At 41.2% G+C, this 15,225-nt stretch overlaps 1 protein-coding gene across 1 annotated transcript in view; it reads left to right on the top strand.

Annotated features, from left to right (window-relative positions):
• Nucleotides 1-15,225, top strand: part of LOC122552357 — a 145,600-nt gene that overhangs the window by 41,972 nt on the left and 88,403 nt on the right. The window contains exons 7-8 of the mRNA XM_043695107.1: nucleotides 1,000-1,062; nucleotides 10,237-10,476. Coding sequence (XP_043551042.1) covers nucleotides 1,000-1,062; nucleotides 10,237-10,476 — 303 coding nt within the window. The remainder of the gene's footprint in view (nucleotides 1-999; nucleotides 1,063-10,236; nucleotides 10,477-15,225) is intronic.

The following is a 15,225-nucleotide window of genomic DNA, read 5'->3' as shown; positions in this document are numbered from 1 at the left end:
AGGCTGAACAGGCTGGGGCTGTTTTCCCTGGAGCGTCGGAGACTAAGGGGTGACCTTATAGAGGTTTACAAAATCATGAGGGGCATGGATAGGGTAAATAGACAAAGTCTTTTCCTGGGGTTGGGGAGGGCATAGGTTTAGGGTGAGAGGGGAAAGATATAAAAGAGACCTAAGGGGCAACGTTTTCACACAGAGGGTGGTACGTGTATGGAATGAGCTGCCAGAGGAAGTGGTGGAAGCTGGTACAATTGCAACATTTAAGAGGCATTTGGATGGGTATATGAATAGGAAGGGTTTGGAGGGATATGGGCCGGGTGCTGGCAGGTGGGACTAGATTGGGTTGGGATATCTGGTCGGCATGGACAGGTTGGACCGAAGGGTCTGTTTCCCTGCTGTACATCTCTATGACTCTGTGACTGAATTGGGCCTTCCTTCTCTTAAGTTTAGAAGAATGGGAGGTGATATCATTGAGATGTGCAAGATATGAAAGAGGTTTGACAAGTAGATGCTGAGAGATTGTCCCTGCTGATTGTGGAGTCTGAAACACATGGAGGGGTGTGCAGCCTTGAGCTTAGAGGCCAATGATTTAGGACTGAAATAAGGAGAAAGTATTCCATTCCAATGATTGAGATTCATTGGAATTCTGAACCCAGAGTATTATTGATATTCTATAATTGCATATTTTTAAGGCTGGAATAGATTTTGTCTCTCTGGGCAGAAAAGGTAAGTTGAAATTGAAGATTATTTATGATAATACTGGATGGTGGAACAAGCTCAATGGGTTGTATGGTCTACCCCTACTCTTGTTTCTGTGTAAATTACGAAGACCAGGGATCAAACAAAGAAGCTTTATTCATGTGTGTTGCTCTAGAGGTATGCATAAAATGCCACTGATGTTGGTGGCAGGTGTGCTATCAGACTGTAAATCGCCAAGCAAATTCATTATAAGTTAAAACAGATAAAAAACATTGATCTAATATAATTTTCTCTTTGTGGCAGAGGACTGTGGAGAATCCATTGGTTTGTTCTCCTGGATCAAAGAAAAAGCTGTTTGCCTTGAGCGCTCACTCTTAAAATAAAATTAACCTTTGAAATATAGTTGTTCATAATTTTGCACGGCCGGCCCTTACTGAGGAATCTCCAAACTAGTCTGATCATTGCTGGCTTTCATTTGATGGATGCTTTTGCGTAATGTCTCCCATGATACAATCCAAATCCTTTGGAAGCTATCCCAGAGCAAAGGACATTGAAATACTCTCATAATTATATTTAGGTTGTCAAACATTCACAGGATTTGAAACAGTGTTTGCCCAACACGTTTACTGCTGCCAAAAGAATGTGTACTCTAAAGAGCCCCACAGGATGCTTGTAGTTGGCTTGGTCCTTTGATAAAATTGTAGCACTGAATGCTGTACGCCAGGTCATTATTTAAGGAGCAGTTAACTCCCGTGTATTAAGGACTTTTTACAGTATCAGCTTTATTTTGAGGTATGCAAATAGTCAGCCTGCTCTGTGTATTCTCCATGACTAGCAGGAACAGCCAGCAGTCACTAGTCTTGTGTGTCAGATAACCAGCAAGAAAAGTCCTATTTAAAAATTCATCACTTTGAAAAGAACACTCAACTTTTGTCATGTCATGGCAGCCTCTTCTGTATGGACTCTTTATACACATCCAGCACTTGCAACTTACCTGTACAGGGGAACCTCAATAATCTGCACATCAATTATCTGAATTTCAGATTAGCCAAACAAGATCACAAGGTCCCATAAAAATGGCATTAGGCAACTCTGCGTTCGGTTATCAGTTAAACGATATTGTGAAGTGCATTGCCGGATAACTAAAGCATGTTCGGATAACCAGCACTCATAAATTACCACTTGTTTATGATCAGATCAGTTATCCGAACAATTAATTATCTGAACAAAATACTCCCTGCCCGTCTCATTCAGATAATCGAGGTTGCCCTGTATGTGGTTCCTAGACATTCTATAATTCTATTACTGACTCCCTTTAGGAATAACTAAACACGCTATCCATTCTTTTTCCAACGGTAATTGCAAATACAATCCAGCAGATTTCCCTGCTGTAGCAGACATGTTGTGAAATTTGAAAAGATTCAGTAAAGGTTTATAAGGATGTTGCCAGGGTTGGAGGGTTTGAGCTATAGGGAGAGGCTGAATAGGCTGGGGCTGTTTTCCCTGGAGTATCAGAGGGTGAGGGAGGACTTTATAGACGTTTATAAAATCATGAGGGTCATGGATAGGGTGAATAGCCAAGATCTTTTTTCCTAGGGTAAGGGAGTCCAAAACTAGAGGGCATAGGTTTAAAGTGAGAGGGAAAATATTTAAAAGGGACTTAAAGGACAACCTTTTCACACAGTTGGTATATAGAATGAGCTGCCAGAGGAGGTGTGGAAGCAGGTCCAATTACAACATTTAAAAGTCACCTGGATGGATACATGAATGGGAAGGGATATGGTTCAAATGCTGGCAAAAGGGACTAGATTAAATTAAGATATCTGGTCAGGACTAACGAGTTAGAGAAAAGGATCTGTTTCCGTGCTGTACGTCTCTATGACTCTAAATATCAATCCTTAAAACATGTGGGAACAGTAGCACAGTGGCAATGTTACTGGACCAGAATTTTTTTACAAAATTGCTTCATGGGTTGCATCTATGCTGCATATTAGTATTTGCTGTCTCTCCCAGGTCCATAGCCTGTTCAGCATTACTAACCTTAATGTTCAGCAGAGAAATTCCTACTCTTCATGATTGTCCTTGAACTTCTGTTAATTTCTATGACACTGCCCTAAGCCACATCAGAGAAAAATCAATAGGACATTTTAATAAAATAAATCACACTTTAAATACTTTGGCTAGTATGTGACATGGAATCTAACCATCTCTCTCCCTGATGTTCAATGTAGAATCTCCTTCAGTCAACATCCTGGGTTTACCATTGACCCAGGATCTTAATTGGACGCGTAATACAAATACTGTGGCTCCAGGACCAGTTGAGAGGCTGAGAATTCTTTAGCAAGTAACTCACCTCCTGACTCACTTGTCCACCTTTCACAAGGCATAATCAGGATTGTGATGGCATCTCCTCAATATGTCTAGATATAGACAGTTCCAACAGTATTTAAGAAGCGTAACACCAGTCAGCACAATGCAGCTGCTTGTTCAGGAATCTGTCCACCACCTTCAACATTCAGTTCTGTCTTTCATATTACTTAGTGCCAACGAGCTCTTGCAAAACTGGAGTCAATATCCTGAAACATCCTTCCTAATAGTAATGTGGATGTCCCTACACCACATGAACTGCAGTTTTCAAGAAAGCAACTCATGATCACCACCTTGACAGCAACTGAGGTTGATCATTTGGATATTGACTGGGGACACAACCTACTTAATTTTGATCTTTTGTACATCCTGGCTACAGATGAACAGACATAACAGCATTTGTGTGTATTTTGCAGATACCAGTTACTTCAATAAAGACTAGCACTGTCACATAAATGATGTGGTACAGGTAGGTACATAGGAAGCATGCAAATCCCACTTTTCAGTGGTCAGCACCTTCCTGGAGAGGAGGCATTTTATTTATAAAAACAATCCTCATCACTTTTGGAAAATAATCTGCAAGAACAAGTAGGGACATTCTTACAAGTGGTCTTTGAGTGTGTAGTTACTGTCTTTAATATAGAAAATCATTTTGTGTTAGGACAGGATACACACAGCTGCTGAAAATTTTATTTTCCAGATTTGATTTGAAATACTGTACAAAACTGCTTTTCGATTGGCAAACTGAGAAGTGGTAAGTAGATTTTCTTCCAAGTAGTCTGGTAAGTACTCAAAATGACTGGCACTATTTTTTTGAAAGTAAATTTGGCAGTCTGTTTTTAAAGGCATGTTCCAACTACTTCAAGACTTCTGAGAACATTTTATAGCCAGTTAAGTACTTTGGAAATGTATGGTGATGTGGGAAACATGACAACTAATTGGTGCATATTAAGATCCCAGAAACAGCAATGAAATAGTGAGCAGATAATTTTGTTTAGTATCTTTACACATGCTTTGTTCCCTTTTGGGGATAGGTTAGAGTTAGACTTCCATAGTCATCAAGTCTGTGGAGTGTGATTTGAACCTGGAACTTCTGGCTCACAGAGGCACTACTCATTGAGCTGCTAGACTTTCTGATTTTGACATTGGCTGAAGCCAAAGTGTTGGCAAGGACATTGAGGAGAGCTGTAATAACTATATTATGCAAAGTGCTTTGAAGTTAGCCTATAGATATGATTTTTCCAGCTGCTTTGTTTACAACAGGCAGCCCGGACCTTATGGATAATCATCCTGCCTTAGCATTGTGAGATTTTAGGTTCAAATCTCACTCTACAATCTTGAATCCGTAATCTCAGCTGGCACTTCAATACAGGACAGATTGAAAGGGCATTTCTCAGATGAGATAGTAAATAGAGTCCCAGGGAGACATAGAAAATTCCATGGCAATATTCAAAGGAGAGGAATTCACCCAGGTGTTTTGTCCAGTACTTATCCCTCCACCACATCACTAAAAATAAACATATAGGCTCTCTGTAAAATCATTGAGTCATTACAGCACAGAAGGATATAATTTGGCTCGTTCTGACTCTCTGCAGAGCACTCCCATTCCCACATTTTATCCCTATAGTATTTTTCTCAAGTGCCAGTCCAGTTTCCTTTTGAACTAATTGATTGTCTTTGCCCACAAAGGTAGTGGAAACAATGAGTTCCAGATTATTGCTGTGACCTATCTGACATCTCGTACAGCTCCATCGTATCTTCCCTGCACATAAATTCAGTGCCTTGACTAATAAAGACAAGTTTCCCATATGCTGCCTTAACCACCTTACCCACTGTCCTGTTGTTTTCAAGGATCTGTGGACATGCATACCAAGATCCATCTGAACCTCTGCACCTTCTAGCATTTGAAATTAAGATTTAATTTAAAAAGTATTCTTCCCTTTAGATAACCTGCTCAAACACTAAAATGAACTTGTTTTAAAAGAAAGTGAGGACTGCAGATGCTGGAAATCAGAGCTGAAAATGTGTTGCTGGAAAAGCGCAGCAGGTCAGGCAGTATCCAAGGAGCAGGAGAATCGACGTTTCGGGCATGAGCCCTTCAGGAATGAGGGAAATGCCAGAAACGTCGATTCTCCTGCTCCTTGGATGCTGCCTGACCTGCTGCGCTTTTCCAGTAACACATTTTCAGCTTGTTTTAAAAGAAGCCAATTTAAACAGGCTTTCTTATATTAACGAGTGCATGTATTAATTATTAAATGTGAGAATAATCAGTGACCCAACACAGACTAAAACAATAGAGGAGGGCAAAGGAATAAAGTTCAATAAGAAAAATGGATACATGGATCAATCTCTGAACTGTTTGAGAGGATAGGATAGATGAACATTGCGACCATTGCAGTGCCAGTTGCTGTGGTGTTGACAGTGGTAGTTGACCAGTATGTTTTATAACTCAGTTTGAAGATTGGTTGAGATTCTCTTGTTCTGATTCTTTTCAACCATGATTTAAGAGTGTAATTTTGTTTATACTGTTTGTTTTTATCTAGCTGCTAGTTTAATTACTTCTAGCACTCAAAATGAGAGAGTTTGTAAACTTTTTTATAACACAAGTGACTCAGTATAGCTCTCTAGCTGTGATGTTCACAGCATGCTAATGCTGAAACCCAGGCTGGAGCACATAAAAATGTTCAACCTAACTAGCGCACTCCAAGAGTGAACTTGGCTTTTTAACCCCTGTCCTTGTGAAATCTTTGAAAAGAAAAACATAGTGTGTCTGCAATTGTATAATCGGACTAGAATAGACAGGTGACTGATGACTGGCGCCAATGTGAGGGGCCTCTCTGTGTGGTAAAACTCTCTGACTCTAAATTGACCTCCTTGTGACCAACCAAGAGGCAAGTGCCTTTCAAGCAAAGAGGAGCCATTTCATCTTTGTTCACCTAGCAGCTTAATGATTTGGAGCATCCTGTTCAGAACTGTAATAAGTTAGGGAACCTCCTCTGTGATCTGGACACAGAGTATCCATAGGGGATAGCTTGCTATTGATCATGGATCATCAGCCCCATATTACCTTCATAGTCATAAGGGTTCATAATCCTTTTTCCTCCTTTTGAAGTGCCAGTGTTTGAAGTTTCTTTCATGTTCACAGATGTGACATTCCGTGGGTTTCTCTCAGCAGACATCCACGTAATTTAAATCTACAGCTATATTTGGATGTATTAGCCTTTTTAAAAGAAACATATTTCAAAATAAATATGTCTGCTGTTCTTCAGGGTTCTGACTCATGGTCATGACAGTTCCAATGTTTTAAGTTATTTAATTCACTTAAGCTCTGTGGCAGCATTTCCCTGACTACTTTCATCTTGAAGGACAAGGACAGCAGATACAAAAACAGAAATTGCTGGAAAAGCTCAGCAGGTCTGGCAGCATCTGTGAAGAGAAATCAGTTAAAATTTCTGGTCCGGTGACCCTTCCTCAGAACTGGGTTCTGAAGAAGCGTCATCGGACTCAAAACGTTAACTTTGATTTCTCTTCACAGATGCTGCCAGACCTGCTGAGCTTTACCAGCAATTTCTGTTTTAGTTTCTGATTTACAGCATCTGCAGTTCTTTTGGTTTTTATTAAGGACAGCAGATATGTGGGAACACCACCACCTGCAAGTTCCCCTCCAAGCCACTCACCATCCTGATTTGGAAATATATCATTATTCCTTCAGTGTCATTGGTTCAAAATCATGGAACTTCCTTCCTAATGGCATTGTGGGTATACCTACAATGTATGGACTGCAACAGTTCAAGAAGGTAACATCACTTCCATGCAACTTGGGATAGGCAATAAATGCTGGCCCAGTCACTGACACTCACATCCCATGAATGAATAATGAAAAAAAATCCCAAAAAAGGCAGTGGTCTGTCCTAATGGAGTGCTGTAATCTACTATGCTATTTATACAAATTGGTCACGTGTTTCCTGAGGGGAAAAAATGGCTATGAAGCAATTGGTAAATTCTGAGGTTGAGAAGGGTGCTATATAAAGAAAAATTCATTCTTTCTCATTGATTATAGATCCAAATTCCAACACTCTGTATCCATCACTCTACCTGTCTACCTCTTCTCTCTTATCCAATAGTGCCATGTACAAGATGCTTTTTTTTCAAATGAGACATTATAGCAAGGTCTCACTTAATCTGATTGGATGTAAAATATAGAAGTATAAGAAAGAGAAGGTTTGGCATCATACGTGGGCCAGGCTAGACTAGGTGAGGATGGCAGAGTTCCTCCCCTAAAGGACATTAATGTTGCTGCAATGACCTTATCACTACATCTGTCTCCCTTGTGTGACAGCAAGGAAACTGAACACCACATTCAAAGATCTACAATCCATCACTGAGGAGTTGCGTATAGCAGATACTGGTCAACATCCTTGCACAGGGTCATCTGGGGAAGATGAATCTTGTGTGAAGTGTTCATGAAAAATTACTGTCCCTGTTGGCATAACTGGAGTAAATGAGGTAGATCAGTTATTGAGATGGATCATGCATAGTTAGTGGGGCAACGGTGACAATGTCATTGGACTGGTAATCCATGGGAGCCTAGCTAAAGTCCTGGGGACAAGGGTTCAAATCACTCCATGGCAACTGGTGGATAGGGAATTCAGTTAAAAATCTGAAAGATGATCTTTATAATGACAACTGTTATATTTTGGCTTGGTGGTATATCATTAGACTGTTAATCTAGAGACTTGGGTCATATCTTTAGCATTCAGATAATAGAATTTGATAAAAAAAGCAAAAACTGGAATTACGAGTCTAAGGAAACTTCTTGTTTGTTGGAAAAATCTGGTTCACAAGTTGTCCTTTAGGGAATGAAATTGTCCTCCTTACTTGCTATGGTTCACATGTCACTTGCTATGGTTGACTCTTAACTGCTCTCTGGGCAATAGATGTTAGCTTAGCCAGCGATACCCACACCAGTGAAGCTGACTCATTATTTTATTTATTCACAAACATTTGGGGGTGGGCAAGGTATGAAAGCCATTGACCAGTTACATAACTATTTGGGGAGAATCTTTGGAGCCTCACGTAGAAGCTGAACATTATGGTTAATTCTTACCTTTCTTGGCCAGGCTGTCTTGAAATCTGTAGTGGTGCTGACAGCACAGCAGAGGTTTTCAGCCTCATGCTATGTGTTTACTGTAGAGAAGCTGCTAATATTGTATTAAACATTTTTCTTTAAATTAATCTTTTGTCAAAATGGTACAGTACATTCTATCAGTGATACATTTTGCTAGTTTTCATTATCAGAATTTTCTAGAACACATTATACGTTGTTCCATGGAAAAGTCACTTTTTAAAACTCAATTCATTTTTCTTTTGTCATACTGTATTTTTAACCACAATCACTCTTATGCTGAGAATCTGGTAAGATTCTCTGTCTCATACCCCATTACACAATGTATTTATTCAGTTTGCCATTTGTGTCAGCTGTATCAGTTAGCAGCCCACTCCCCTCTGAATCAGAAACTGTGGATTCAAGTTCCAAGACATGAATACTGTAAAATAAGTCGAGGCAAAAACTCCCAGAAAAATGGGTGGCACAGTGGCTTTGGGTGGCATGATGGCTGCGTGGTTAGTAGCCTGTCAGCATCAGGACCCAGGTTGGATTCCAGCCTTGGATGATTGTCTGGGTGGGCTCCTCCTCAGAGGATCATTGCAGACTTGATGGGCTGAATGGCATCTTACTGCACTGGACGGATTCTATAATTGTATGAACAGTATTAAGGGAGGACTGTATTGTCAAAAGTGAGATATTTTCCTGAGGGCCCAAGTTTGACTCTCTTCAATGGAATTGAAAGATCCCTGGCATTGTTCTGAAGAAATGGAGTGGAGGCTGAAGTACCCAAGTTACTGTGGCCATAATTTACCCCTTAATCAATATTAAAAGGAATTATTACCTGCATGTTTAGGGATACCAGCTACAGCTGGTTGTTTCTCCTGTAAGCTTTATCAATTGACCTTTTTGCTCCACCAGCTCCTCTTAATTGAATCAACTTGATTCCATCTCCAACATTTTTATGGGTTCAAACCCAAAATATTCAAACAATGAAAACAAACACATTTTTGTAATAATTGTTTGCAGCAATGCTCTGAAGACTCACTAATTTCTGAAGACTCCAAAACAGTTGGCAATCCTACGCCATGATTATTTAAATGTCACTAAAATAGCCTTTATCATCATATTACTTATGGGATGTGGATCACATTGACTGGGCTAGTATTTATTGTCCATCCATGGTTATCTTTGAACAGATGGTGGTGAGCTGCACTCTTGAACCACTGCACTGCTTTTGATCCACAGTCCTGTGAGAGAGGGATTTTCATGATTTTGTCCCGGTGACACATAGGAATGGCGATTTATATTTCCAAGTCAGGATCATGAGTGCTTTGGAGAGAAATCACAGGTGGTGCTGTTAGCATCTATTTGCTGCCCTTGTCTTTCTAGATTGTGGGTTTGAAAGGTGCTGTCATAGAAATGTTAGTGAATTTCTGCAGTGCATTTCGTTCAGTTGTCAAGTTCCATTGCCCATATGTTCAGTTAAAGCATGTGAAAGAAAACAAACTGATAGGGAAAGATGTGTTAGGTGCAGGGCCAGGGCAAGGAGTTAAGATGAACTGCTCATTTGGAAATCTGCAGCAGACACATGGGATGAGGTGCCTCCTTCTGTGCCCCTGTAACAATTTTGCGACAGTGGAGCCTGGTAGAGGATACAAAAATGTTAGAGTAATGCTTTTCAATGACACATACTGGTTGACTCCTCTTGTATGCCTCCAAAATAGAGTGTAGATATTCAAGCATCGAAGAATTAAGAATAAAACTTTCTTTCCCCACGCCCACAGTGTCATTTTTTTTTCATTCCATACCTGTGGAAATCGCATCGGTTGTCTACAAGTTCTGCAAAGTGCCTCTGCGTTTCATGACCTCTTTCAGAGCCTCTCCATGTTTGTCCATTGACTAAGCACAGTGACCAGGCTTGAAAGGGATAGTTCGTTAGAAGTCGGGCGCTACGTCAATGCAGGTGTTGGCCTTCACAGTGAAGGGACGTGGTGGTCGGTCGGGCCAGTTGGACACCACTTGACCGATCGGTGAGCCTTGTGGTCGGCTGGTCGAGCCTGGGCTCTAACGGTCGCATGTTCCCTCCCGCGTTCCCGATCGGTTGCGCGGCGCTCGTCCCCGCCCTGGCTGCGCGTTCTCTCCGCGTCTCTCTCTCTCTCTCTCCCCTAAGATGGCTGCTGCCGCTGCTTCGTCTTCGACTCCTTCCTCCTCCTCATCACCCACCGGCTCCAGCCTAGAGAACCTGACAAAGGCCGAGCCCCGGGAATGCCCCACGACGATGAAAGAAGTGGCCGGCCCTGGCGAGGGTAAGGGGATCTGGGAATGGGAGGGGAAGGAGGTGGATGGGGGGGGGGTCGACGGCGGTGTCGGCCTGTGTTCCCTCCGCCCCCACCCCGCTTTTGATCAAACCGTTGTTTTTGCAGAGGTCGCTGAAGAAGAAGAATTTTTTTTTGCGGGAGCCGGATGGACTTGTGACTATGTGGCGGCCGATTATTAAGACAGGTGGTGGTAGATTGCTAAGGAGGAGGGAGTTTGGTGTGGACACTTTCGCGCCCCCCCGGGGTCACAGGTAGCAGGCAGACGCACTCCCCACCGTGACCCTCATATCACCTCCTGTACTTTACATACCTCCTAGGATTATCTCTTCCCTCTCTACCACCGCCCCCTCTTCTGAAACCTTCAACCCCTCGAAGAAAAAAAACCTCAAGGCATTTCTAATATTACCAGTCATCCCTTTGTAGAAAGGCTGAGCAGAGAACACAGGCCCTCCTCACACTTTGCAATCCCTCTCCAGTTGGTTTTTTAACCTCCACATGGAAGTCAGATTTCTTTTCTGCAGAAAGTGAAAATACAATGTTAAAGATAGTTTAGAGAATCATTTTCTGAGCACATTTGGCAATTTTAAAGTGCTGGATTTTGCAGAAGCAAATGGGAATTAATTGATTCTATAAACACTGATGTTTGCCTATGATACTTTGATATTTTAACATTTTATATGGTCGGCCTCTTTCTAAGAGTTTATATCCTCTGAAACTGAAATGTGGCTTAATGTTTTTAGAAGAATTGTTCTATTTTAGTTTAATGTTTAGTTAGTTGTGAGCAATTTTCTTAAAAACAGAAGTCCTTCTGCAGACAATGCATTTAAAGGTGTGATTTTCCTCATTGACTCCCACCAGGTTAATAATTTATTTTAAACAATCTTTGTTTAAAAATGTTGGAATTTCATTTCACATTATTTTCTGAACGAAAGGTATTTGCTGTTGAAACGTTTGTCTTTATCCTGATAAGGAAATAATAGCACAGTGAAGGGTAGTATTATGACTGTAAAACTCTATTAATTTGCTATTAAGATATTTGAAGCCTTTTGCAGGTGATGTCAAGTGTGTGTTCTCTATTCAAGCGACTACTTTTGCACTCCATGGCAGTTTTCAACAAATGAAAGCTAGATTGGATGCAAAACGTTGAACACTGGCATGAATGTGACACAATGCATTTCACTGTCTAGATTAGAGTGGTGCTGGAAAAGTACACCCGGTCAGACAGCATCCGAGGAGCTCCTTGGATGCTGCCTGACCGGCTGTGCTTTTCCAACATCATTCTAATCTAGACTCTGATTTCCAGCATCTGCAGTCCTCACTTTTGCCATTTCACTGACTAGTCTTCATTTCCATGTACTGAATTAAGGCAGAGTATAGGTATGAAACAACAAGATTTGAAGGCATCTGAATTTCTATACTGTGCAGCAAAAAATCCAGTGGGAAAACTGAATGTGAGCAGGATATCATGGTGGTCATTAAATTTTGGGCAAGTTGAGTTCTGTTACAGGAAGTTTGGGGGAAAAATGTCTGAAATAAATTAGTACTGCTTATTTATTTGAATTGATGCATAGAAGTAAATGAGGTGCAAGTATTGTAATTGACAAACGTGCATATGGTGAGCTTGATTGCTTATCTGCTTTAGATCCATACAGGGTCCTGAGAGATAATTGTCAACCATGTCACTGTGAAACAAAGATTTGTTTGTATATGTTGTAATATCAGTTTTATTTCCTTTAATATATGGGGTTACTTGTAACATCACAGCTTTTCAAAATGAGAGGTTTTCAGATAATTTCAGTTTGCATAAATTTTGTCAGATGGGGGTGGATTGCTTTTGAGTACAGTGAATGTGCTGGGTTACCAATGATGTTATTTGTCTGAGGTACTTTGGAGATAGCTCTTGGAGAACAACCTCCAAATGGAGATTTGAATATCAGATCATAACATTTGCCCCTGTTTTTTTTTGAACACCAATTGTTCATGATTTTGTGATGTCCAACATGAATCTGTGGAATTCACTATCTCAGTGTGTGGAGGATGCTGGGATTTTAAATAAATTTGAGGAGATACAAATTTTTAATTCGTAATAGGTTGAAGGGTTGTGGAGAGTAGATTGAAGATTGCTTTTTTCAGATTATCTACTGCAGTCATTGAAGCAATGCAATTGAGAAGTCAAAAATGATGGTTCACACTTAAAAATTAAATGTAAGATACTTAAAACAGATGACAGGAGAAACTTCCTCATACAAAGACCTGAAACTGGAATTCACTTCGAGGGTTGAAGATTGATGCAGAAGCTTTACCAACACTCAAGTTTAATTTGACCAGGTGGACAAAGGAAATGTTGAAACAGATGAGAAAATGTGATTAAACCAGTTTGCTTGTGTTGATAGTAACTGTCTACTTGGTGGGTTGATTTTGCCTGTTTTCATGGGGTACTGTACCCTCAGTAAACAGCTGTTGAGTTTGAAGTATTATATCCTTTCTACTGTTGTCACATTAACAATGTTAGCCATTTTTGTTATTAGCAATCAGTGCACTTAAACGGCTATCTTATGTAAGAAATTTTGCTAAATATTACAACTGCATTTCATAGATTCATAGAGGTGTACAGCAAGTCAACAGACCCTTCGGTCCAACTTGGCCATGCCAACCAGATATCCCAACCCAATCTAGTCCCATCTGCCAGCACTTGGCCCATATCCCTCCAAACCCTTCCTATTCATAAACCCATCCAGATGCATTTAAAACGTTGCAATTGTACTAACCTCCACCACTTCCTCTGGCAGCACATTCCATACACATACCACTCTCTGCATGAAAATGTTGCCCCTTGGTATCTTTTATATCTTTGCCCTCTCTCCCTAACCTATGCCTCTAGTTCTGGACTCCCCCCACCCCAGGAAAAAGACTTTGTCTATTTATCCTATTCATGCCCCTTATGATTTTATAAACCTCTATAAGCCTGTTCAACCTCTCCCTATAGCTCAAATCATCCAACCCTGGCAACATCCTTGTAAGTTTTTTCTGAAACCTTTCAAGTTTTGCAACATCTTTCTGATGGGAAGGAGACCAGAATTGTACGCAGTATTCCAACAGTGGCCTATCCAAGCTGTCCGCTACACTTCCAATTTTGGTGTCATCTGCAAACTTACTAACTATACCTCTTATACCTACATCCAAATAATTTATATTAATGATGAAAAGTAGTGGACCCAGCACTGAACCTTGTGACACTCCAGTAGTCACAGGCCTCCAGTCTGAAAAACAACCCTCCACCACCCTCTGTCTTCTACCTTTTGAGCCAGTTCTGTATCCAAATGGCTAGATCTCCCTGTATTCCATGAGATCTAACCTTGCGAGCTAGTCTCCCATGGGGAGCCTTGTCGAAAGCCTTACTGGGTGGCACGATGGCTCAGTGGTTAGCACTGCTGCCTCATAGCACCAGGGTCCCAGGTTCAGTTCCAGCCTTGCGTGACTGTGTGGAGTTTGTACATTCTCCCAGTGTCTGCGTGGGTTTCCTCCGGGTGCTCGGGTTTCTTCCCGCAGTCCAAAGATGTGCAGGTCAGGTGAATTGGCTATGCTAAATTGCCCATAGTGTTAGGTGCATTAGTCAGAGGAAATGGGCCTGGGTGGATTACTCTTTGGAGGGTTGGTGTGGACTTGTTGGGCTGAAGGGCCTGTTTCTACACTGTAGGGAATCTAATCTAATCCATATAGACCACATCTACCACTCTGCCCTCATCAATCCTCTGTTACTTATTCCAAAAAACTCAATTAACTTTGTAAGACACGATTTTCCATGCACAAAGCCATGTTGACTATCCCTAATCAGTCCTTGCCTTTTCGTATACATGTACACCTTAACTCTCAGGATTCCCTCCAACAACTTGCCCAACACCGACATCAGACTCACTGGTTTATAGTTCCCTGGCTTGTCCTTATTACCTTTCTTAAAAGTTTACTGCATATCAAAACATACCTCTTTGAGAAAGTATATTAAGTACCTTTTAGTAAATTGGATATGTTGGAGAATAGGGACATGAAATGTTTTGTACCCTGAAAGCTTATGATGACTTGAATTTTTTTTAAGTATATTGAAAGTAAATTGTGTTATGGACCAAGCCAGATCCCCCTCAAAATATTTCAAGAAGGTAATCCAGACCCTAACTTTCTAAGTTGTCTAATGCACGAAGCATTAGACATAAAATGGATGAGCTTAAGGCTCTTTTGGAAATTGGCAGATACGATATTGTGGGGATAACTGAGACGTGGCTTCAAGTGGACAGGGCCTGGGAAATGAATATTCAAGGATACACGTGCTATCGTAAGGACAGACTGACGGGCAGAGGGGGTGGGGTGGCCTTGTTGGTAAGGGACGATATTCAGTCCCTTGCGCGGGGGGACCTAGAGTCAGGGGATGTAGAGTCAGTGTGGATAGAGCTTCGAAATACTAAGGGTAAAAAGACCCTCTTGGGAGTCATCTACAGGCCCCCAAACAGTAGTCTGAATGTCGGATGTAAGTTAAATCAGGAGCTGAAATTGGCCTGTCACAAAGATGTCACTACAGTTGTTATGGGGGATGTTAACATGCAGGTAGACTGGGAGAATCAGGATGGTATGGGGCCTCAAGAAAGAGACTTTGTGGAGTGCCCCAGAGATGGATTCTTAGAGCAGCTGGTGCTGGAGCCGAACAGGGAGAAGGCAATTCTGGATCTGGTATTGTGGAACGAACCA

Source organism: Chiloscyllium plagiosum, chromosome 8 (assembly GCF_004010195.1).
Source record: "Chiloscyllium plagiosum isolate BGI_BamShark_2017 chromosome 8, ASM401019v2, whole genome shotgun sequence".
Taxonomy (NCBI): domain Eukaryota; kingdom Metazoa; phylum Chordata; class Chondrichthyes; order Orectolobiformes; family Hemiscylliidae; genus Chiloscyllium; species Chiloscyllium plagiosum.
This window is presented reverse-complemented; position numbering and strand designations above follow the sequence as displayed.